The sequence below is a fragment of the Micropterus dolomieu genome, linkage group LG09, assembly GCF_021292245.1.
Source record: "Micropterus dolomieu isolate WLL.071019.BEF.003 ecotype Adirondacks linkage group LG09, ASM2129224v1, whole genome shotgun sequence".
Classification (NCBI taxonomy): domain Eukaryota; kingdom Metazoa; phylum Chordata; class Actinopteri; order Centrarchiformes; family Centrarchidae; genus Micropterus; species Micropterus dolomieu.
In genome coordinates this window covers 26,845,792-26,862,950 of record NC_060158.1, presented here as the reverse complement: position 1 = coordinate 26,862,950, position 17,159 = coordinate 26,845,792, and the positions used below count along the sequence as shown (strand labels likewise).

Here is a 17,159-nt window from a genome sequence, read left to right as displayed (position 1 = left end):
GGACTTCAAGCAACGTGGATTCTGTGCCTCTCCTCTCTTCCTCCAGACTCTGGGACCTTGATTTCCAAAGGAAATGCAAAATTTACTTTCATCAGAGAACATAACTTTGGACCTCTCAGCAGCAGTCCAGTCCTTTTTGTCTTTAGCCCAGGCAAGACGCTTCTGACGCTGTGTCTTGTTCAAGAGTGGCTTGACACAAGGAATGCGACAGCTGAAACCCGTGTCTTGCATACGTCTGTGCGTGGTGGTTCTTGAAGCACTGACTCCAACTGCAGTCCACTCTTTGTGAATCTCCCCCACATTTTTGAATGGGTTTTGTTTCACAATCCTCTCCAGGGTGCGGTTATCCCTATTGCTGGTACACTTTTTTCTACCACATCTTTTCCTTCCCTTCACCTCTCTATTAATGTGCTTGGACACAGCTCTGTGAACAGCCAGCCTCTTTAGCAATGACCTTTTGTGTCTTGCCCTCCTTGTGCAAGGTGTCACTGGTCGTCTTTTGGACAGCTGTCAGGTCAGCAGTCTTCCCCATGATTGTGTAGCCTACAGAACTAGACTGAGAGACCGTTTAAAGGCCTTTGCAGGTGTTTTGAGTTAATTAGCTGATTAGAGTGTGGCACCAGGTGTCTTCAATATTGAACCTTTTCACAATATTCTAATTTTCTGAGATACTGATTTTGGGGTTTTCATTAGTTGTCAGTTATAATCATCAAAATTAAAAGGAATGAACACTTGAAATATATCAGTCTGTGTGGAATGAGTTTCACTTTTTGAATGGAATTACTGAAATAAATCAACTTTTTAATGATATTCTAATTATATGACCAGCACCTGTACATTTGACATGGCTAACATGTTAAACAGTTAAACAGTTGCCTACTGTAAAACTTTGAATAATAGCCCAGGCTTTTATTTGCTAAAATCACTGAATTGACCCTCCCTTTATTTGGGACAGGCGTCCATATGGGACAGGGCTTTAATTCCTCTCGCACAAAACTGAAATAGGCTACTTTGAAACAGTTTATTTATTTCAAACAGAATGTTACTTGTATAAAAATTATCCAATAAAATCAAATACACGTCGTTCATTTGATCTAGCTTCGACAAACGGCTTATGCACTTTTAATTTGAAGGCAGCAACATAATGGAAACAACAACAGGGTGCAGGATGAGAGAAGGGTGGCAGAAGTTAGCAGATAGAGAGCGATGAACTTCACATGATAGGATTCACAACTTATATATATATATAATCAAGGAACGGACACATTCGGACTTAACGAGCGCTTCAAAGGAAATGGGAGTCGGCACTTTTTTTCCCTTTTCATCTCTTGTACACCGGTAAATCCATAAGAATTAGACTTTGGCGATTGAATTGTGGAGAAATTAACTGATCTAACGTTGTGCAGCATGTCCATACTGACATATTGATCATACGTTTAAACATTAATATTTGTATTACCGATCAAAGCAGCTTGGAAGTAGCTAAAGCGGGCAACCCGGTTGGGTTTAAGAGGTTTTATACGTCCAAAGAACTTCTATAAAAACCAGACCAGGCGTTTAATTGAGACCTGCGTTTATTTGTCAAAATGTGTTCCCACACCAGGCCAGGAAACGGGGTAGGCGGCTATTTGGGACTCGGCTATTAATTCAAGTTTTACGATATATAAATATTTAGTCACAGGCACAGCAACATTAACATTCATTTGAGTTGATGTGTTTCTGGGGACATCACAAATATATTCATTCTCTATATGGGTTAGTGTTCCAGTTAACTTTGTCAGTGGCAGTCCGGCAAAATAGAAATTACCTGCAGTAAAAGGCTGCAGGCTCTGTCCTGGCTCTGTAACTTTTCAAACTGAATTAGGCTAAAATGCCACACGTAGCACATTTAATACAGTCAGGATTTTACAACTTGAGTTTGTGTTAGACGTTCAGAAAATATTTATGCTTTACTGAGAGCATCATCTCTTTTTATTGTCTTTCCAATTCTGGTTTCATTTTATCCAGATGGTCAGCACAGTGGGTTTCGGAAAATACTGGCAGCAATATAAAGTCCAGAAATCAGATTCAGATTCTCTAGGCTGGGCTTTGATTTTACTCCAGCATTGTATTATTATAAAGATGGAAACTGAGACTCTTTATTCTTGTTCCTAGTCACAGTGTGAGATCATGGGCCTCTCTCACACTAAGACTGAGTATCTTAAAACACTTAGCCTCACAGCCTTTCCCCGAGTCCATCTCTTAAAGCTAATATGTTTTATATGTTGCTTGAGTTATGGGAAAAGCTGAGAACCCTCACGTTTTCTGAGATAGACAAAGAGTCAGGTTTCCTTTGACGCACATTCAGACTGGTTAAAGTCAGGGCAAAAGCTACCTGCTGATCCAATACAGCAGGCTCACAGAGAAGACATCTATATTCAACAACCACCTTCCTCATCTTTCCCTATCAGACTTCATGTTTCACCAGATCGCTAGACTTCTAAAGTGACTGGTCACTGATATGGAAAGCAGAGCTTGACCCTTTGGTGAGGGAAAGGAAACAAATCTAGCATAGAGGAAAGCGGAAACAGAAAAACAACTCACTTGTCAATAATGTATTTGATGTTCTCATGCATGCTCTGGTCCGTCCGTCCTTTGTATGGCTGTATGTGAAAGGCCACCTGTGCAAAACACATTTTAACACGGTTGTTAACAAAACAATTATCAAAGCACAACATAAATACAAAAAACCTGTAAATTAAAGGGTTACGCAATGAATTTCAAACTGAGCACTCGGTTGTTCATTATTCCAGTGTATTATATGTTTTGATGGACAGCCAGAATGAAGGTAACATTTAATTAGTAGTCTGTGGACCTTGCTAATTATTTAGCCGTCTGTCTGTGAAGCACACTGTTGACTGAAGTGTCATTTGGTGCCCGCTCTGGAGGTACTTGTTCCACAGTGGTTGCATGTGTGAATCCTCAAATATCACCCTGCTCAACATCGCGACAGCATCATGTTCATTTCAAGCGGGCTCACTTTCAACCGGGGTACATCACCATGGTAACCTTTGCTGCACAGCTGACCTGCTCCTGAGCAGGATATGGACAGGGACAAAAGTACTGACTTTATAATAACATGATCAGAACCTTTCCAGATCCTCTCTGGTTTTAAAACAGAGCTTCGAACAAGGGGAGGGATAGTCTTCCATAATAAATACATAATGACAATTATAGCTGCATTTAAATTTAGCAAAGATTCTTTCATTCCCAACAGGATTCCTGACTGGCTATGTTTTTGTTATTTCCTACTATGAAAAATAAACATGATTGATTTAAACGGTTGGTAACCAATTTAAAATATCAGATAGAAGCATAATTGTACACGCAGCACTCATTACTCAGAACTTAGCAAATTATGCATATGTGGCTCGCGCGGAGGGCCAGTGGGTGCAGCTATTGTTATCATACAAAAAAGCAAAAATGAATCACTCTGTAGTAAAGACACATAATAATTCATTCGTTATTTATAGCCTTACTTTTAATATTGGGAAATCATTTCAAGCGCGTCTACAGCTTCCTATTTATTCTTGTTATAGAAATCCATTGTATGAACTTCACCTGGTTTAATAACGCTTTTTACTGTCGCTATAAATTGTTTTCCTTTCATTTCATACTGTGGTGAGGCACAGTCCAAAATGATGATTTTGCTTCAATCTGTCAATTTGCAGATGTCAAGTTATTTTGTAAATATTATTACCATACTTTCATAACAATCTTGAACAATCTTGAACAATATATATAAACATTATTATTATCTATTTTATACAAAGTCTGTCAACTGCAGACGTAAATTTCATCCACTGCTCAGTGGTGTATGAATATAGCAGGACTGACTCAGTTGGCCTTTATTAGGAACTGTCCCTTCTTTAGATCTCTATTATTGAAGGGTTAAGGCTGGGGTCCAGCCCTGAGCTCTAACGTCAGCATTTCAGTATATGCTGAAAACACAGCAGAGCATTCATTTGATTTATACCTTCACATGACTCCAAATGACTTTAAATCTATTATACACTTTGCCCTGCGATGGACTGGCGACCTGTCCAGAGTGTACCCCGCCTTTCGCCAGCCCCCCGCGACCCTGTACGCAGGATAAGCGGTTGACAATGGATGGATGGACTTTGCTAAGTGCTTACTTATTATTATTTTTTATATAAAAAATACATTTCCAAGTAATAATTCTGTCTCCCAGTGTTCAGTTATCTATTGTCATTTATGGCACTAAAAATATGTTTTTTAAAACATATTTGAGCATTTTCATAGCAAAAACCGTCTCTCCTCTTTTCCTGTGAACGTTATAATATTTTTGATGACTCGTCTTGAACTCAGGGGCGTAAACTTAAATGTTGCAACTATCTAACATCCTACATGATATAAAATCACATTTGAGCTCAATAGCACGCAGGTTGCAGTAGCTAGCAGAGCAGTAGGAGGTGTGTTTGGATGTAGGTTGGTAGTTTACAAGTAAAATTGTGCGAGTGGGGTATTATTTTAATGTGCTGTTTTTCAGTGCCATTCTTTTTGCCTTTGTGCCTTTTCATACATTTCAATACAGACAGTGCTTAGATTCTTGCAAATGGTATAAAAATAAGAGCCATCAATCATCAAAGAGGAAACAGGCAAGCAAACAGTGTCCTTTTTCTCTGATATGAAGATTGAAGGAGACAGAATAGCAGACAGAACCTAAGTATAGCCCGCAGGTTGCTGAGGGTTTCTTGAAAGTGGAGCTGAGAGGGAGGAGGAGGAGAGAACAAGTGAAGCAGATGCTCACCATCCCCACAGGCTTGTCCCGTATTGTCCTCTCATCTGCCAACACATTTAGGTGACACGAGGTGACATCTATTCCACTGGTTTCTGTCTCATAAAATCTCCTTTAAGCGACCTCTCCGCAATAATAGAAACCTCAAAGAGTTATCTGCACAATCTTCTTTGGATTTGCGTAAAACAGAGGGAATTTTTGCTAATGGGCAGCAGGTATTTCTTAAGAAGAACTCAATAAAAACATGAAAATCACCGCAACTGGAGCATGATTTTACAGAGAACACTGTGTTACGTTCTATGGCAGGAGCTGAAAGCTGAGTGATGGATGCCCTCTGTCATCCAGGAAAAACTATGGTACACTTGTCTGCTTCAGTCACATTGGAGAAAAAAGGTCCACTGCAGCTAAGTGGCAAACAGTAAAGCATTGACAGAGCTGTCGAGCCAAAAACACTAAGCGCTCGACGCCCACTCCATCTTTCAAAAGAGGCTGCAAGGTCTTCCTAAACAGTTTCCATGGTAACACGGTGGTGTTTGGCGCCCGAGCCCAGGCTTGTCAGCTGTCTCGACTGGTTGGAAATCATGAAAGGCCAGCGAGGTAAGACACTGCTCAATCTGTTCCTGTTTAGTTGAATAAACCACGTATGGATGCGAATGAAAAGTACTTTGTTTGCTCAGATCCCTTCGTTTGGTGCGATGCCTGCTGACTCAGATTTACATCTCAAGCCTCAGGTGTGTAGATGCTGCCGCAACAAACAAGCCTCCCGAGACAGTTTCCCCTAGTGTTTGGCTTTTCTTCAGATGATGACAAACGCTAACCTGAAGCAATGTTATATCATCATGTTGGTGTATGCTACATTAAATCAGCTAATTACGTAAACTGAGATGATACATTCAAAAGTGAAGATGCAAAATACCATTATGACAAAAAAACATCTGCAAGATAACCTCTGTTCTTGAGGTCTTCAGAAAGTGTACTCAGAATAACTTGAAATAATTAGAAATCCTGCAATGTGACCTGGGTAAGCTGCACCCGACTCATCCATATTTACCTTCCATCTAGTCTGTGATACTTTACACCAAAGAAGCCCACAGCAACAACATAGGCACAAAGTCTAATGTTGGCTTAGTCAGATTTTCTCTTGCTATTTAAAGACAAAATCATTTGTACTCTTTGTTATGTAGGGAATGTTTTCTCATCACAACTAGAAAGTGTATGTTTTACAATGAAGACCTGGTCAAAAGGCAGCAATACAAGACATTAAAACACACATACAGCTAGTGCAAGAAACCAACATTAGACAACATTAAAACATCACAATATATAGGCTACAGTATATGCATCGATGAGAGCAGTGAGACTGAGCCAAAACAGTGAACTTGCTGGCCAGAAAACCAAAACAGTGAGCCTACAGATGGTAAAAAGCTCTGTAGGCTCAGTTGGTTGATAACTCTCTGTGGGTTTTTCACTACAAGTCATTTGACCTTCTGTTCATATAGAACATATTGATTAGTGCAGCTTCATGCTTTTATTGTGAAACTTGATGGTAATGTATATTTTTTAGGAAGAGCACATTTCCTTGTGTGTTGACTATAAAAAGAAGAATATTCCATTCAAATATTCAGATCTCATCTATGTTCTGACACCACTGTTATTAAGAGAAGCACCATATTTATGAAAAAAAGCTGGCATCCTGAGGTCAACATTTCACTGAGCAAACAGTAATCAATCAATGCTTAATTATAGTCAGGATGAAGTGGGGATTATAGATCAACCTGTGTCCTCCTGTTTGTCACATGTGATGGTCTCACTCATATCTGTGACAGCAGGGTCTGGTTTGGGTGGAATTTGGAAAAACAGTGCCTCTTCACCACTCATTTTGCCTTTGGATTTCGACAGACAAACTGCTCCTGATTCAAAAGCACTATATCAAATTACATTTTATGCACACATGTATGACATTTGCTGGGGAAATGCACACACACACGACTGCTCACAAACACAGACTTCAGCCTGTATTTTGTCAGCGGCAGCTCTGGTGCACTGAAACACTGGAGCATTAGCCCTCAGGTCAGCTGTGAGATACACACTGTTGTGTAAGTCTGACTGAGACACACAGAGAGACCCAGTTCTCAGTCTAAGACTTCCATATAAGGAGCATGAAAGTAGACTGAGGGAAAGCTCTTCTGTCCTCTTAATGCTGAATCTACAGTCTGTGCTCAGCTTGTTTTGCCACTGCTGTCTCAAGCACCTTCAGCATATTATGGCTTTATGGTATCTAACCCCCTCAGTGTAATGCAGATATGACTTTGTTATATATAAGATATAATAAAATCTACCCTAAAGCGTTTCATGCCTTTTACCAGCTACTGGCTCGGCTCGAAAAGCATCTGAAGCAGAACATTTTCATCTCCCTATATATTACTGTAAACGTCAGGTTTTGAGGTCAGAGCATCAAAATTGAAGATGCCACATGGGACCCGCTGGGTAGGTACAAATTTCTTCAGACAGGAGCCCCAGTGGACCAGAATGCAATAGAGCTGCAAGACATGCTGCATTTGGAATAAAGGGCACGACACACTTTTTCTCAACTGGAAAAAAATGCAGTCTTAAGAACCCATCGCCGTAGCATTTAAAAGCAAAATCTTTGTCGAAGTAAATCTGTGTGATTCTTTGGTGAACGCTAACAAAGAGCCAGAGACTCCAAAACAGAGTCAGAGTCTATTAGCTGTGCTGTGCCATTCGCATAACCATGATGAATAAACTATTACTTATCTGGTTATCAAAAGGGCTAGCTAGCGTGCTAACCGACAGTTAGCAAGCTACCTAGCTAGTAGAACTATTGTTACTAACTACAACTAGAATATTCCTAGAAGGCTAGCATTTCGCGTGGCAGCTATAGTAGATTACCAACCAGCCCTGCGAAAAGACACATTAAGCTATCATCATCATCATCAAGTTTTCTATTTTGCAAGGACATACGGATGAACGTTGCTGTGCCACTTTCTTGTCTGACGCTCTTACAATGCTATTGCTATCACTCTCTTCACCTACATCCACAAGGCAGCACAATTAGCAGAACAATACAATACACAAAAAAGTTTAGTTGAAAATTCTTGAATAAAAACATTCATATTTTGCTGCAGAAGTGTTATTATACCCAAGGTCACTGGATAAGTGGGATAAATATAAAAATTTGGCAATAAGCGCATTTTAGAATAACTATAGGCTACTTGTCATGTAGCCTACATGTTGCAGGCTTTCAAGCCCCAAACTGGTTTGCTTATAATGAGCCACTGTATTTATTCCAGGATGTAACCCATATCTGATAGGCCTATCAATATGATCTGACATTCCTGTCAAAAGACACATTTATTAAAGTCACATCATGCATTTATCTCAATGTAATTAGATTTGAGTTGTCGTTTCCACAAAATACTGCAACTACTCTGGCTCAGCCAATTTGCTGTGTGGCCAAAGGTATGACAATAGAAATAAGACAGTCCTCAAATTAAGCATACAATATACAACTGACATGTTGGTTGCATATGAATATGATTTTCACCACAGTTGTCCAGATCAAAACTGACATGAAATGTCTCTTTCCAGCTTTTTTCACACTAGGTCAAGGAAATCTTGGGAACATTTGCAGATGCAGTGTGAATGCTATACAAGATTAAGATATAGGCCTACTGTATGTTGTTTTCAGCTTTAACATTTCACTGTCATTGGCAAGCCATTCATTCAGTAAATCATCAGAAAGGAAAAACATACCGGTTGTCTCACCAGTTACCTTGATGCTGTGCCTGTGGGCTGCGTCCATGACAGCAGGAACCAGGTCCTCGGTGGGCTCCCCGTGGTCGTCTGCCACCCCGGGAGGATACCAGGACAACACCAGCACTCCTACAACACCACAGCATAGAAAGAGGAGTCCAGTCAGGCATGACGTTTGAATGTGATGAATGATGTTGGAGGTTAAAGCACTTTCAGACAGTGTTTCTCATTAATAGTTGCAAAACTTATCACCTGAAAATTTGATTTTTAGAAACTCTTGTTTGAGACAACATTTATTAATTACATACATAATATGTATAAAAGTTAACTGCATAAATAAAATATTAAGAAAAGACTGCATTTTCTTCGTTGGGGTCGCTGGGGGACTGGCTATGGCCCTGGACGAGAGTCAATAGGTTTAGCATTACAAGGGAAACATGTATAGTGTTGCGAGAATGTTTACCCGCTGCAGCAGCCTCTATCTGGGCCATGTGTGAGTCCAGCACCGCTGGGTCCCTGGAGCTGTAGGGTCCCAGTTCGGGGTAAAAACTTGAGGCAATATCTTCTGGGGGGGTGTGCCTTCCTTGGGCATGACTGGCTGCAATCTTTGGGTCCCAGTGTGGCACCAGCACATGATCCCAGTGAATGTACTTGTTGTCCATGCTGGGAGAGCCGTACCACAGGTAGTAGAAGATGTGAACATCATAGAATATACTGTAATCTCGGTCCGATTTGGTGAAAACCACCTTAGTGTCGCTGCTTCCCATGTGGAACTGGCCCGGAGACGCCACCACGTCTTTCACATCCAGCCGCCTCCTTTCGGACCTCTCTCCTGTGAAGTCCATGCCTGGGGCCAGGTCCGAGAAGCCGTCACTGGGTTTCAGCGTCCTGAGTCCCATCATGGCCCCGAAAATGAAGAGCGTGAAGAGGAAGAGTGCCACGAGAGCTTTCCTGCGGAGCCGAGTCATGGTCGCTGTCCGTGGTGCTGCGGAGAAACAGCCAGTCCGGTGCAGCAGCTAACACGGGTCCCTCTTAGTGCCAGCTACAGCCCGTGAGTGCAGTCATCGTCTTTCGGCATGAATTGGCGTCGAGCAGGTAAAAGAAAAAGCGTTCGGTCACTGCGGAGGCTGGCGCATAATCGAGCCTTGTTAAACGCACGACAAGCGAAGCAATCTCACATCACTTCCATTAGCGCGACCTGAGGGAATCCTGCACTAGAACGCTTCAATAACTCGCCCACTGCTCGCCTTCGCACAGCCATGATGATCCCGTCGGGTTTTATTTGTTCTCCAGCCTGCCCTCTTCGAGAGAAAAGTGCAACATCGGTCCCATCACTCAACAGTTCTCTCATGTCTCTACAGCAAGCCAGTCTAGTCGCTCCTGTAAAGCTCCAATAAAGCTGCTTTGGTTACCTTTGTATTCCACCCAATGGTTTGGTCGCTCTGTGAGTCTGCTTCTCATTTGTCCGTCGAGCAGCTGCTCTTCTTGTCATTCCCGTTATGACAAGGGATTACGTCTGTTTCCTGGAAAGCGTTTTCTATTCTGTTGCTGGAATCAGCCCTGTATTTAGAGAAACACTGTTTGTACTGAATGTTCATGCTAGAAGACGAGAGACAGGCATTTGTTTTTGTGATGCGAGCAGGCAGGAGGAGGGATTAACCCCAACCGGAAAGATATGTATGAGGGGTGATTAATGCCACAAGCGAGAGAAGCAGGAGGTGCGGTTTGAGCATATAGGTTAATCTCTTACATTTGAAGAAACATATGTGTTGTCTATAGAAATTGTAGACTGGAGAAAATGAAATGGCTAAATCAAACTTTATTACCATATCATCCTTATTGGTAACAATTAATTAAAAATAAACGTTATAATTATTACTAACCAGGACTTCTTTAGGAAATTTCCTGGGAAGAACTATTTAACTTGGAACAAGTGAGCAATGTTGCACTTATACATGTACTAGCTATGCTGACTGAGTCAAAGTTTTTGTCGGCTACAGCAACAGCAACTGAAATAGGGAAATGACACTGACGTTGTATTTAATTGGTCCACATCCAGTTAATTCATTCCAATCTAACTTGTAGTGTATCCAAACCTTTTTATCACTGCACAGTAGGCAATGCTCATCATGCAAAATGTAAAATTTGTCCTCAAGGAAGCAAATCAGCATATGAAAAAAAAATGTTTTCCCTATATTATCCAAATAACATAGGTAAGGACACTTCCTAGATAATATTTAAACTTAGTTATGCTTTGTAAACCTCATATGTCATGCAACTAGGCAGTCAGTGTAGAGGTTCACATCCTGTTTCATTCTAGTGATATTTAATTATTTAATCATAATCCCAGTCTTTCTCTTAGCTTATCCATTTACAGTATGTACAATATTAATTAATTAGTTTGTTAATAAAAATGTATAAACATGTAGCCACATTTTTATTTTATGTGTATTAAGTAAATTAAGTATTAAGTAAATTTAACTCCCCAACCCATTGGAGGGAAGCATCTCTCTATTGTGGAACGAGTGTCACTAGGAGGATCTCGCTTTCTCTTGCGTTTGTGACATGTTTTATCTCTGGAGCTAGAGAGTGGTGTTTTGATTTTCAAATCATTATTTTAGCAGACACATTTCAAAATGCTACTTCATCACCTACTGGGGCATTTGAGACACTCAATAAGAAATTACACTGCAATGCTTCAGTGAGTAAAAACCTATGACCTTGTTTTTAATGCAGCTTTTATTTTAATCATACCAGCATGGATTTCTGTCCATATAATATCTTGGAATTGGAGCATACTGTAGATATGTGTGGTTGTGGCACTAATCACCCCTGATACAGGCTTGTTGTTTTTGTTTTTTTGTTTACTAATACCTTTAGTCTTGATTCTGAGAATTTGAGTTGTTTCCTGTAAGCTAAAGGACTCAAAGTCATGTGTCTTATTTTAGGCCTATTAACTCCTACAATCAATCAGCCTACAGCATAACACCACACATCATGTACTTTTCTGTCATATACCAAAGACCTCATTGTATCAATACTCACTGAAGAAGCTCAATCTCTGCTGATGCTGTAAAATTTACCTTTAATTCTGACACTGACAAATGTTCTCACCCGTAAACATGGCTTTTTGGGTGTTTTTATCCCATCCTCTAAACTAAAGCTACTAGTGTATTAAGTTAATGGGTAAAGGGTGCGGCTTATAACCACTCAATTTAAACTAATCTTTATTTAATCATTTAGATATAGTATATAAATAAGGAAATAGGGAATACACTGACTATTATGTAAAAGCCAAACAGGTCCTTGAGCAAAATCTCACAAGAATTTTTAGCATAAAATACATCATGACTGCAGACATTTTTAGCTTGGATGCCCCCAATGAGAGTGTAATCCCTAAAGTGTCTGAGTTTCTGCTCTGCACAAACATTAACATCATTAAGAAATGAATAATATCCTGTTTAGTGTAAAAGTGATGCTTGTGTGGTGCGCTAACTGCAGTATTTCCATTTGCTTTGGATTATGTATGAACCACTATGATGAGACTGTGGTTTTGGGTGGTCTCAGAGAATGCTTGCTTAATGTGCCATCTAGTGGGAAAAATAAAATATCACCTGTATGCTTGTGAATGTAACCATTGTAGTCCTGTGGACTAAGGCCAGCCATCTTCCAATCCATGCGTCATGTATGTATTAACAAGTCTGTTCTTTCAGAACACCTTACATGTATAATATAACCACATTTTTTGCATATAGGATTAATCAATAGCTATATTTGTTCCATCCATCCATCCACTGTCAACCGCTTATCCTGCGTACAGGGTGGCGGGGGGGCTGGAGCCAATCCCAGCTGACATTGGGTGCAAGGCGGGGTACACCCTGGACAGGTCGCCAGTCCATCGCAGGCTATATTTGTTGTTAATTCTAAAACAAATAAATTGTGAAAGATGTACTTTGTTTGGCTTTCCATACAAAAAAAAACCATTTCTTATATGCAGTCAAGCCATAAAAAGCATAGTTGGTCATTGTAGATGACATTATGGAATTATTTTATCATACTTTTTACCAATAAATCATCCCGCCATGTTATAATAAATCTACATTTCCTATAGGCGCTATACCTACATATGCGATTTTTGTTGTCACATTTCACGAAACATGAACTCACTGATTAAACTTCCAATTTTCAACCATGGGATGTGATGAGACGGTGTGATTCCAAAGCATTCCATAGTTTTGCATGGCTAATTGGCCATGGATCCACAATCTGCTTCATGCCACATCTCTCACTTTGGAGCCTTGAGCAACAACAGTATCTTCTTAAAAGCTAAGGATCCCTAAGCCTTCAGCATAAGGCATGAAGTTGTAGAGATGTCACAAAAGGAGGCCTGTGCTTCGTTAGTAGAGCTGTCCCTGGTGCTGAAACAGTAATCCCGTTGGATACAATGCCCCTTTGTATGACGGAGGCTATTGATGAGTTTATGTATGAATAGAGCATTGTTTGCCTCTTCCTTTCAGCAATTTCTGTACACCTGTAGGTAATTGTATCTGCACTAATTAGGCAGCAAAACCACACAGCAATCTGAGCTCATAATTCCAACATCAAACTTTCATTCATGCTGTTTTTATGCATTGCCCTGTCACCATTTGATTTTTTCCCCTGGAGGATTACACACAGGTGAGGTCAGTGATTTGAGATGGTAAGCTATCAAACTTCCTGCTGGAGGCTGGACAAATTATATATTTGAATGTGAAGTCTGTGTGTATCAAAGTCAGATATATCTTATTCCTATGTGCTATAGAGCTCCAACAAAAACACATCAGTGTTCCTTCATTACCATGAACAAACATGAATTTATTTTGACTCAACTCCACATACATCATCCTGCTGCTCCAAATCTTCACTAGAGCACCAAATGTGGATTAATCTGCTGCTGTAAATAGTCCCGAACAGATGCACTATTTTCTCCTTTGGCAAAAACTTGACAGATGCACTAACAAACCACAAATCATGAAATTCATTGATGGTAAGGAAAACATACTATATCACCAGTCTTGTCTTTCCAGTTTTGTCATATGTGGAGGTTTGTGGATTTATGTGGAGACTTTTTATTTGACATTGGCGCCATCTGATGGTAGTGTTAAGTATGGATAATGTGGTAGGGAGCAATGCCTCTTCCCACATATCTTACCAGGGCACAGTGTGGTGAATGGGCTGAAAGCTACTAATAGACTGCACCAATTTTCATCACAATTCTTTATTTTAATGCTACCAGAGTCACAGAAAACACAGAAAAATCACACACGTGGTAGCTTTAAAAATGCACGAAGTCCACCATAATGACATCTAGTGACGATGACCATGAAAGTCATTAAAGTCAACTAAAAAACAATCCCCCAAAATAGTGTCATTGTTCTTTAACGGACAGGTTACTTTGAGGAAGAGGGGTTCAGCCTGTCAATGTTGCCTGCTTGGCCCTGACGTGGCCCGCAAGCGGCCTTTCCTACCCAGAGACTTGTTGTGGGAGGGATATCTGTCACAACATGGCAGCGTGTTATAGATTAGTTATTGATCAGGTTTATTGATTGATTTCCCTCTGGAGGTGGGGTGAAAGGTGAGCTGACAGGCTTCCCACGGGGCCCCTGCTTATTTCCCCCCTCTGCAACACACAAGACACAGGCAGTCATTCCTAAAGTGTGTTTTAAACCAAACATCATTATATACAAGTCGTAATGGTACTTTAATATGTGCACTTCAGTCACACGTTCTAATATTTAAGAACTTACTCTCTCAGTCACTTAACTGCCTCTGTGTGTTTGTAGATTCAGTGATGGCTACCGAATAAGCACGTGCCAAGGCTTTGTTACCGCAAGCCCCTCTGGGTGACCCGGATCACCTTAGGGTGGCCTGTTTTGTTGTGCAGCAGCCGGTGGGCCTTTCCATTTCCATGGTGACTTTCAGAGGGCCTCTAGCTGGACTATTAAACGCATGAATGGAGGTTGTCATTTGGTTTTCATCAGGCTGGACCCCTCAAACACAAGCACGCACGCGCAAAATGTGGCCAGATTACGCTGCACTTATCCAAAGGAAATTAGAAAACGGCAGGTTTTAGCTCATTATCTCTGCACATACGCAATGCCTGAATGTGTGTGAGTGTCTACGTGATTGTGTGTCATTACAGTTCCATGACTCAGCAGTGATGAGAGCAGATTTCTGGTCTTATACAGTACCTTGAAAGGGCCTCATTACTTATTAATGAGCGTGATTGAATGACTCAAGCAGGCCACCGTATGTCTTTTTACAAAGTGTGACAGGTGGACGTGAGTCACCTCAGCAGAGACAATGCAAGGAGCTGAATTTCATCGGCAACAAATCCTGAAAGAATAAGGCATAGGGAGAAACCATCTGGTGTCTAAATTCCACCTATTAGTTTACACAATCATCATTATTTGTATGATTAGTATAGACAAAGTGAGTGTAGCACCAGTTCTCTCTAATGTACACACGGTTCACGTATGGACATTCAGAGCCAACTCTTTCTTTATTCCACTGAACAGTATAGTGATAGTTTGTTGGATATCAGCCAGATGACACGATCTGATTTGAACCACTACAATCCTTTAAAACACACTTAATTTACCCTTAATTTAGATGTGAAAACATACCACACATGTCTTAATCACAGGGTTTTTGGGAAGGTGAGATCCCTTAATTTGTCAATCAATTTGAAATGGTGAAAACTAAACCCCTTAAACACTTCTTATTTTAAATAGCCCTTTAAGCACATTTCAGTGGTACATTACCCCTTCATTAGAACATTAATTTGAAATGAGTCACTGACTGATTAATTAATAAATTTAAGGTGTTCTGAGAAGGCCAAAACTGCAAAAGCCTTTAAACATCCCAGGACTTTAACTAATACGCGACTTTCCCCTAAATGTACTCATGGATTTGAAATTTATTCTTTTTGTTATCAGTTTTAAGTATTGTTAAACGATTAGTAGATACTGTTAAAAAAATACATTCACAAGTGATCACTATTCAGTATTGAGGTGTTTAACAGCTTCACCCAGATTTGGAGTAAATTCATAGATACATTAATGCATTGTAATATATAATGGATTTTTAATTGGCTTTCTGTGTGGATTCATGTGTTTTTAAGGACCAAAACCTCCTTAAAATTTATTTTAAAAAATAGCATTACAAATGACTCTATTTTGTCCCTTTAAAAACCCTTAAATTTCCAATTAAGGTCTAAATTCACAGGGGTTCACAGATTTGGGGTTAATTAATCGATAATAAGGGGTTACAAATTTACCAATCAACACACCCTGAATTTTCACTTTAAATGTATACATTAGGTGACAGCTTTAATGTTGTTATGTCAATTTTAAAAAGCCTTTTAATGTGCATTATTAACATTCATATATGTCAGGTGTACAGTATCAAAATAACTTAATTTACATAAAAGGTAAGCATTATTAAATGAATGGTTGAGGATTCAGTTTCATAGCAGTAAAATCAAAGGCGGAGACTTTGAATCTACTGCTATTATTTGTTATGTTTATAGAATTTCCCAAAACAAAGTGCTTAAAATGAATTTCAGATAAGATTCATTTTACTCTGAGTGCCACAGGATTGTTGTCTTTTGTTTTTTAAACTGACACACTGACAGTTATTTTATCTCTCAAACATGCAACTACATGAAGTTCTTTTCTCCCCCGCCACCCCCCCGATTATTTTTTTTAATATTATGGTCAGAATTGTGAGAATGTAGTTTTGGCAAATTTATTTTGAAACCATGTCAAACATATTTAGTAAATTGTATGTACAGCCACAGAAAGAGAGTTGATTAATGGCTTTTTAAGGGATGTTATATGGAGTCACAAGTCAGTTCAGATGGAAATGTCACAAACACTTTTTTATCAATAAAAGATACTTCTGCTTATGTTGACACATCATTTGTAAATAGCCTACATAGTAGAGGACATCTTTACTATTCATCTTTATATTTAAATAGTAGCTGCAAAACGCAGAAGGGGTTCAATTATGTATGTGTATGTGTGTGTGTGTGTGTGTGTGCGGTGGAGGGTGGCGGTGGGCGGGGTGATATCCTTCAGGGCTCTTGGGTGCAACGCTAATGAAGGATCGTCCAAGGCCCTGATTGGTCATGTTGTCAGTGTCCTGGCCCCCTATATCTTATTGGAAATGTGTGATTTATGTGCGTTCGGAAATCACGTGGACTTGACCGAAAATGTGGTAGTGTGTGCGTGGTGGCGGTCTAAGCGCGCGCGCGCGCGTGCGTGTGTGATGGGGGGTTATTAGAGGTAGGAGGGTCAGTAGGGTTCTGTGTAGAGTGCATGCAGAGAGGAGCGAGCAGGGAGAACGCATTTTTTTCTCCTGGAGGAACGTGCACGGATGTCCAGCATGCAATTAACTCATTTAGTCTGATATTTCCAGGGCCGGAGCTGTTCCTGCAGGAGGGTGAGGAAACCTCACACCATGGCAGAAGGTATGAAGAGCTTCTTTGCAGATGCTCTGAAAGAGGGAAGGAGGTTTTAATAGAAAAGAGGCACAAAGGAGGGCT

At 40.2% G+C, this 17,159-nt stretch overlaps 1 protein-coding gene across 1 annotated transcript in view; it reads right to left on the bottom strand.

Annotated features, from left to right (window-relative positions):
- The window catches only part of maneal (mannosidase endo-alpha like), a 12,236-nt gene extending 2,032 nt beyond the window's left edge, over positions 1-10,204 (bottom strand). Inside the window, exons 1-3 of the mRNA XM_046058669.1 lie at positions 9,036-10,204; positions 8,592-8,701; positions 2,584-2,660 (exon numbers count right to left, since the gene is read on the bottom strand). Of these exons, the coding sequence (XP_045914625.1) occupies positions 2,584-2,660; positions 8,592-8,701; positions 9,036-9,540 (692 nt within the window). The 5' untranslated portion in view covers positions 9,541-10,204. The remainder of the gene's footprint in view (positions 1-2,583; positions 2,661-8,591; positions 8,702-9,035) is intronic.
- Between the last annotated feature and the right edge of the window lie 6,955 nt (positions 10,205-17,159).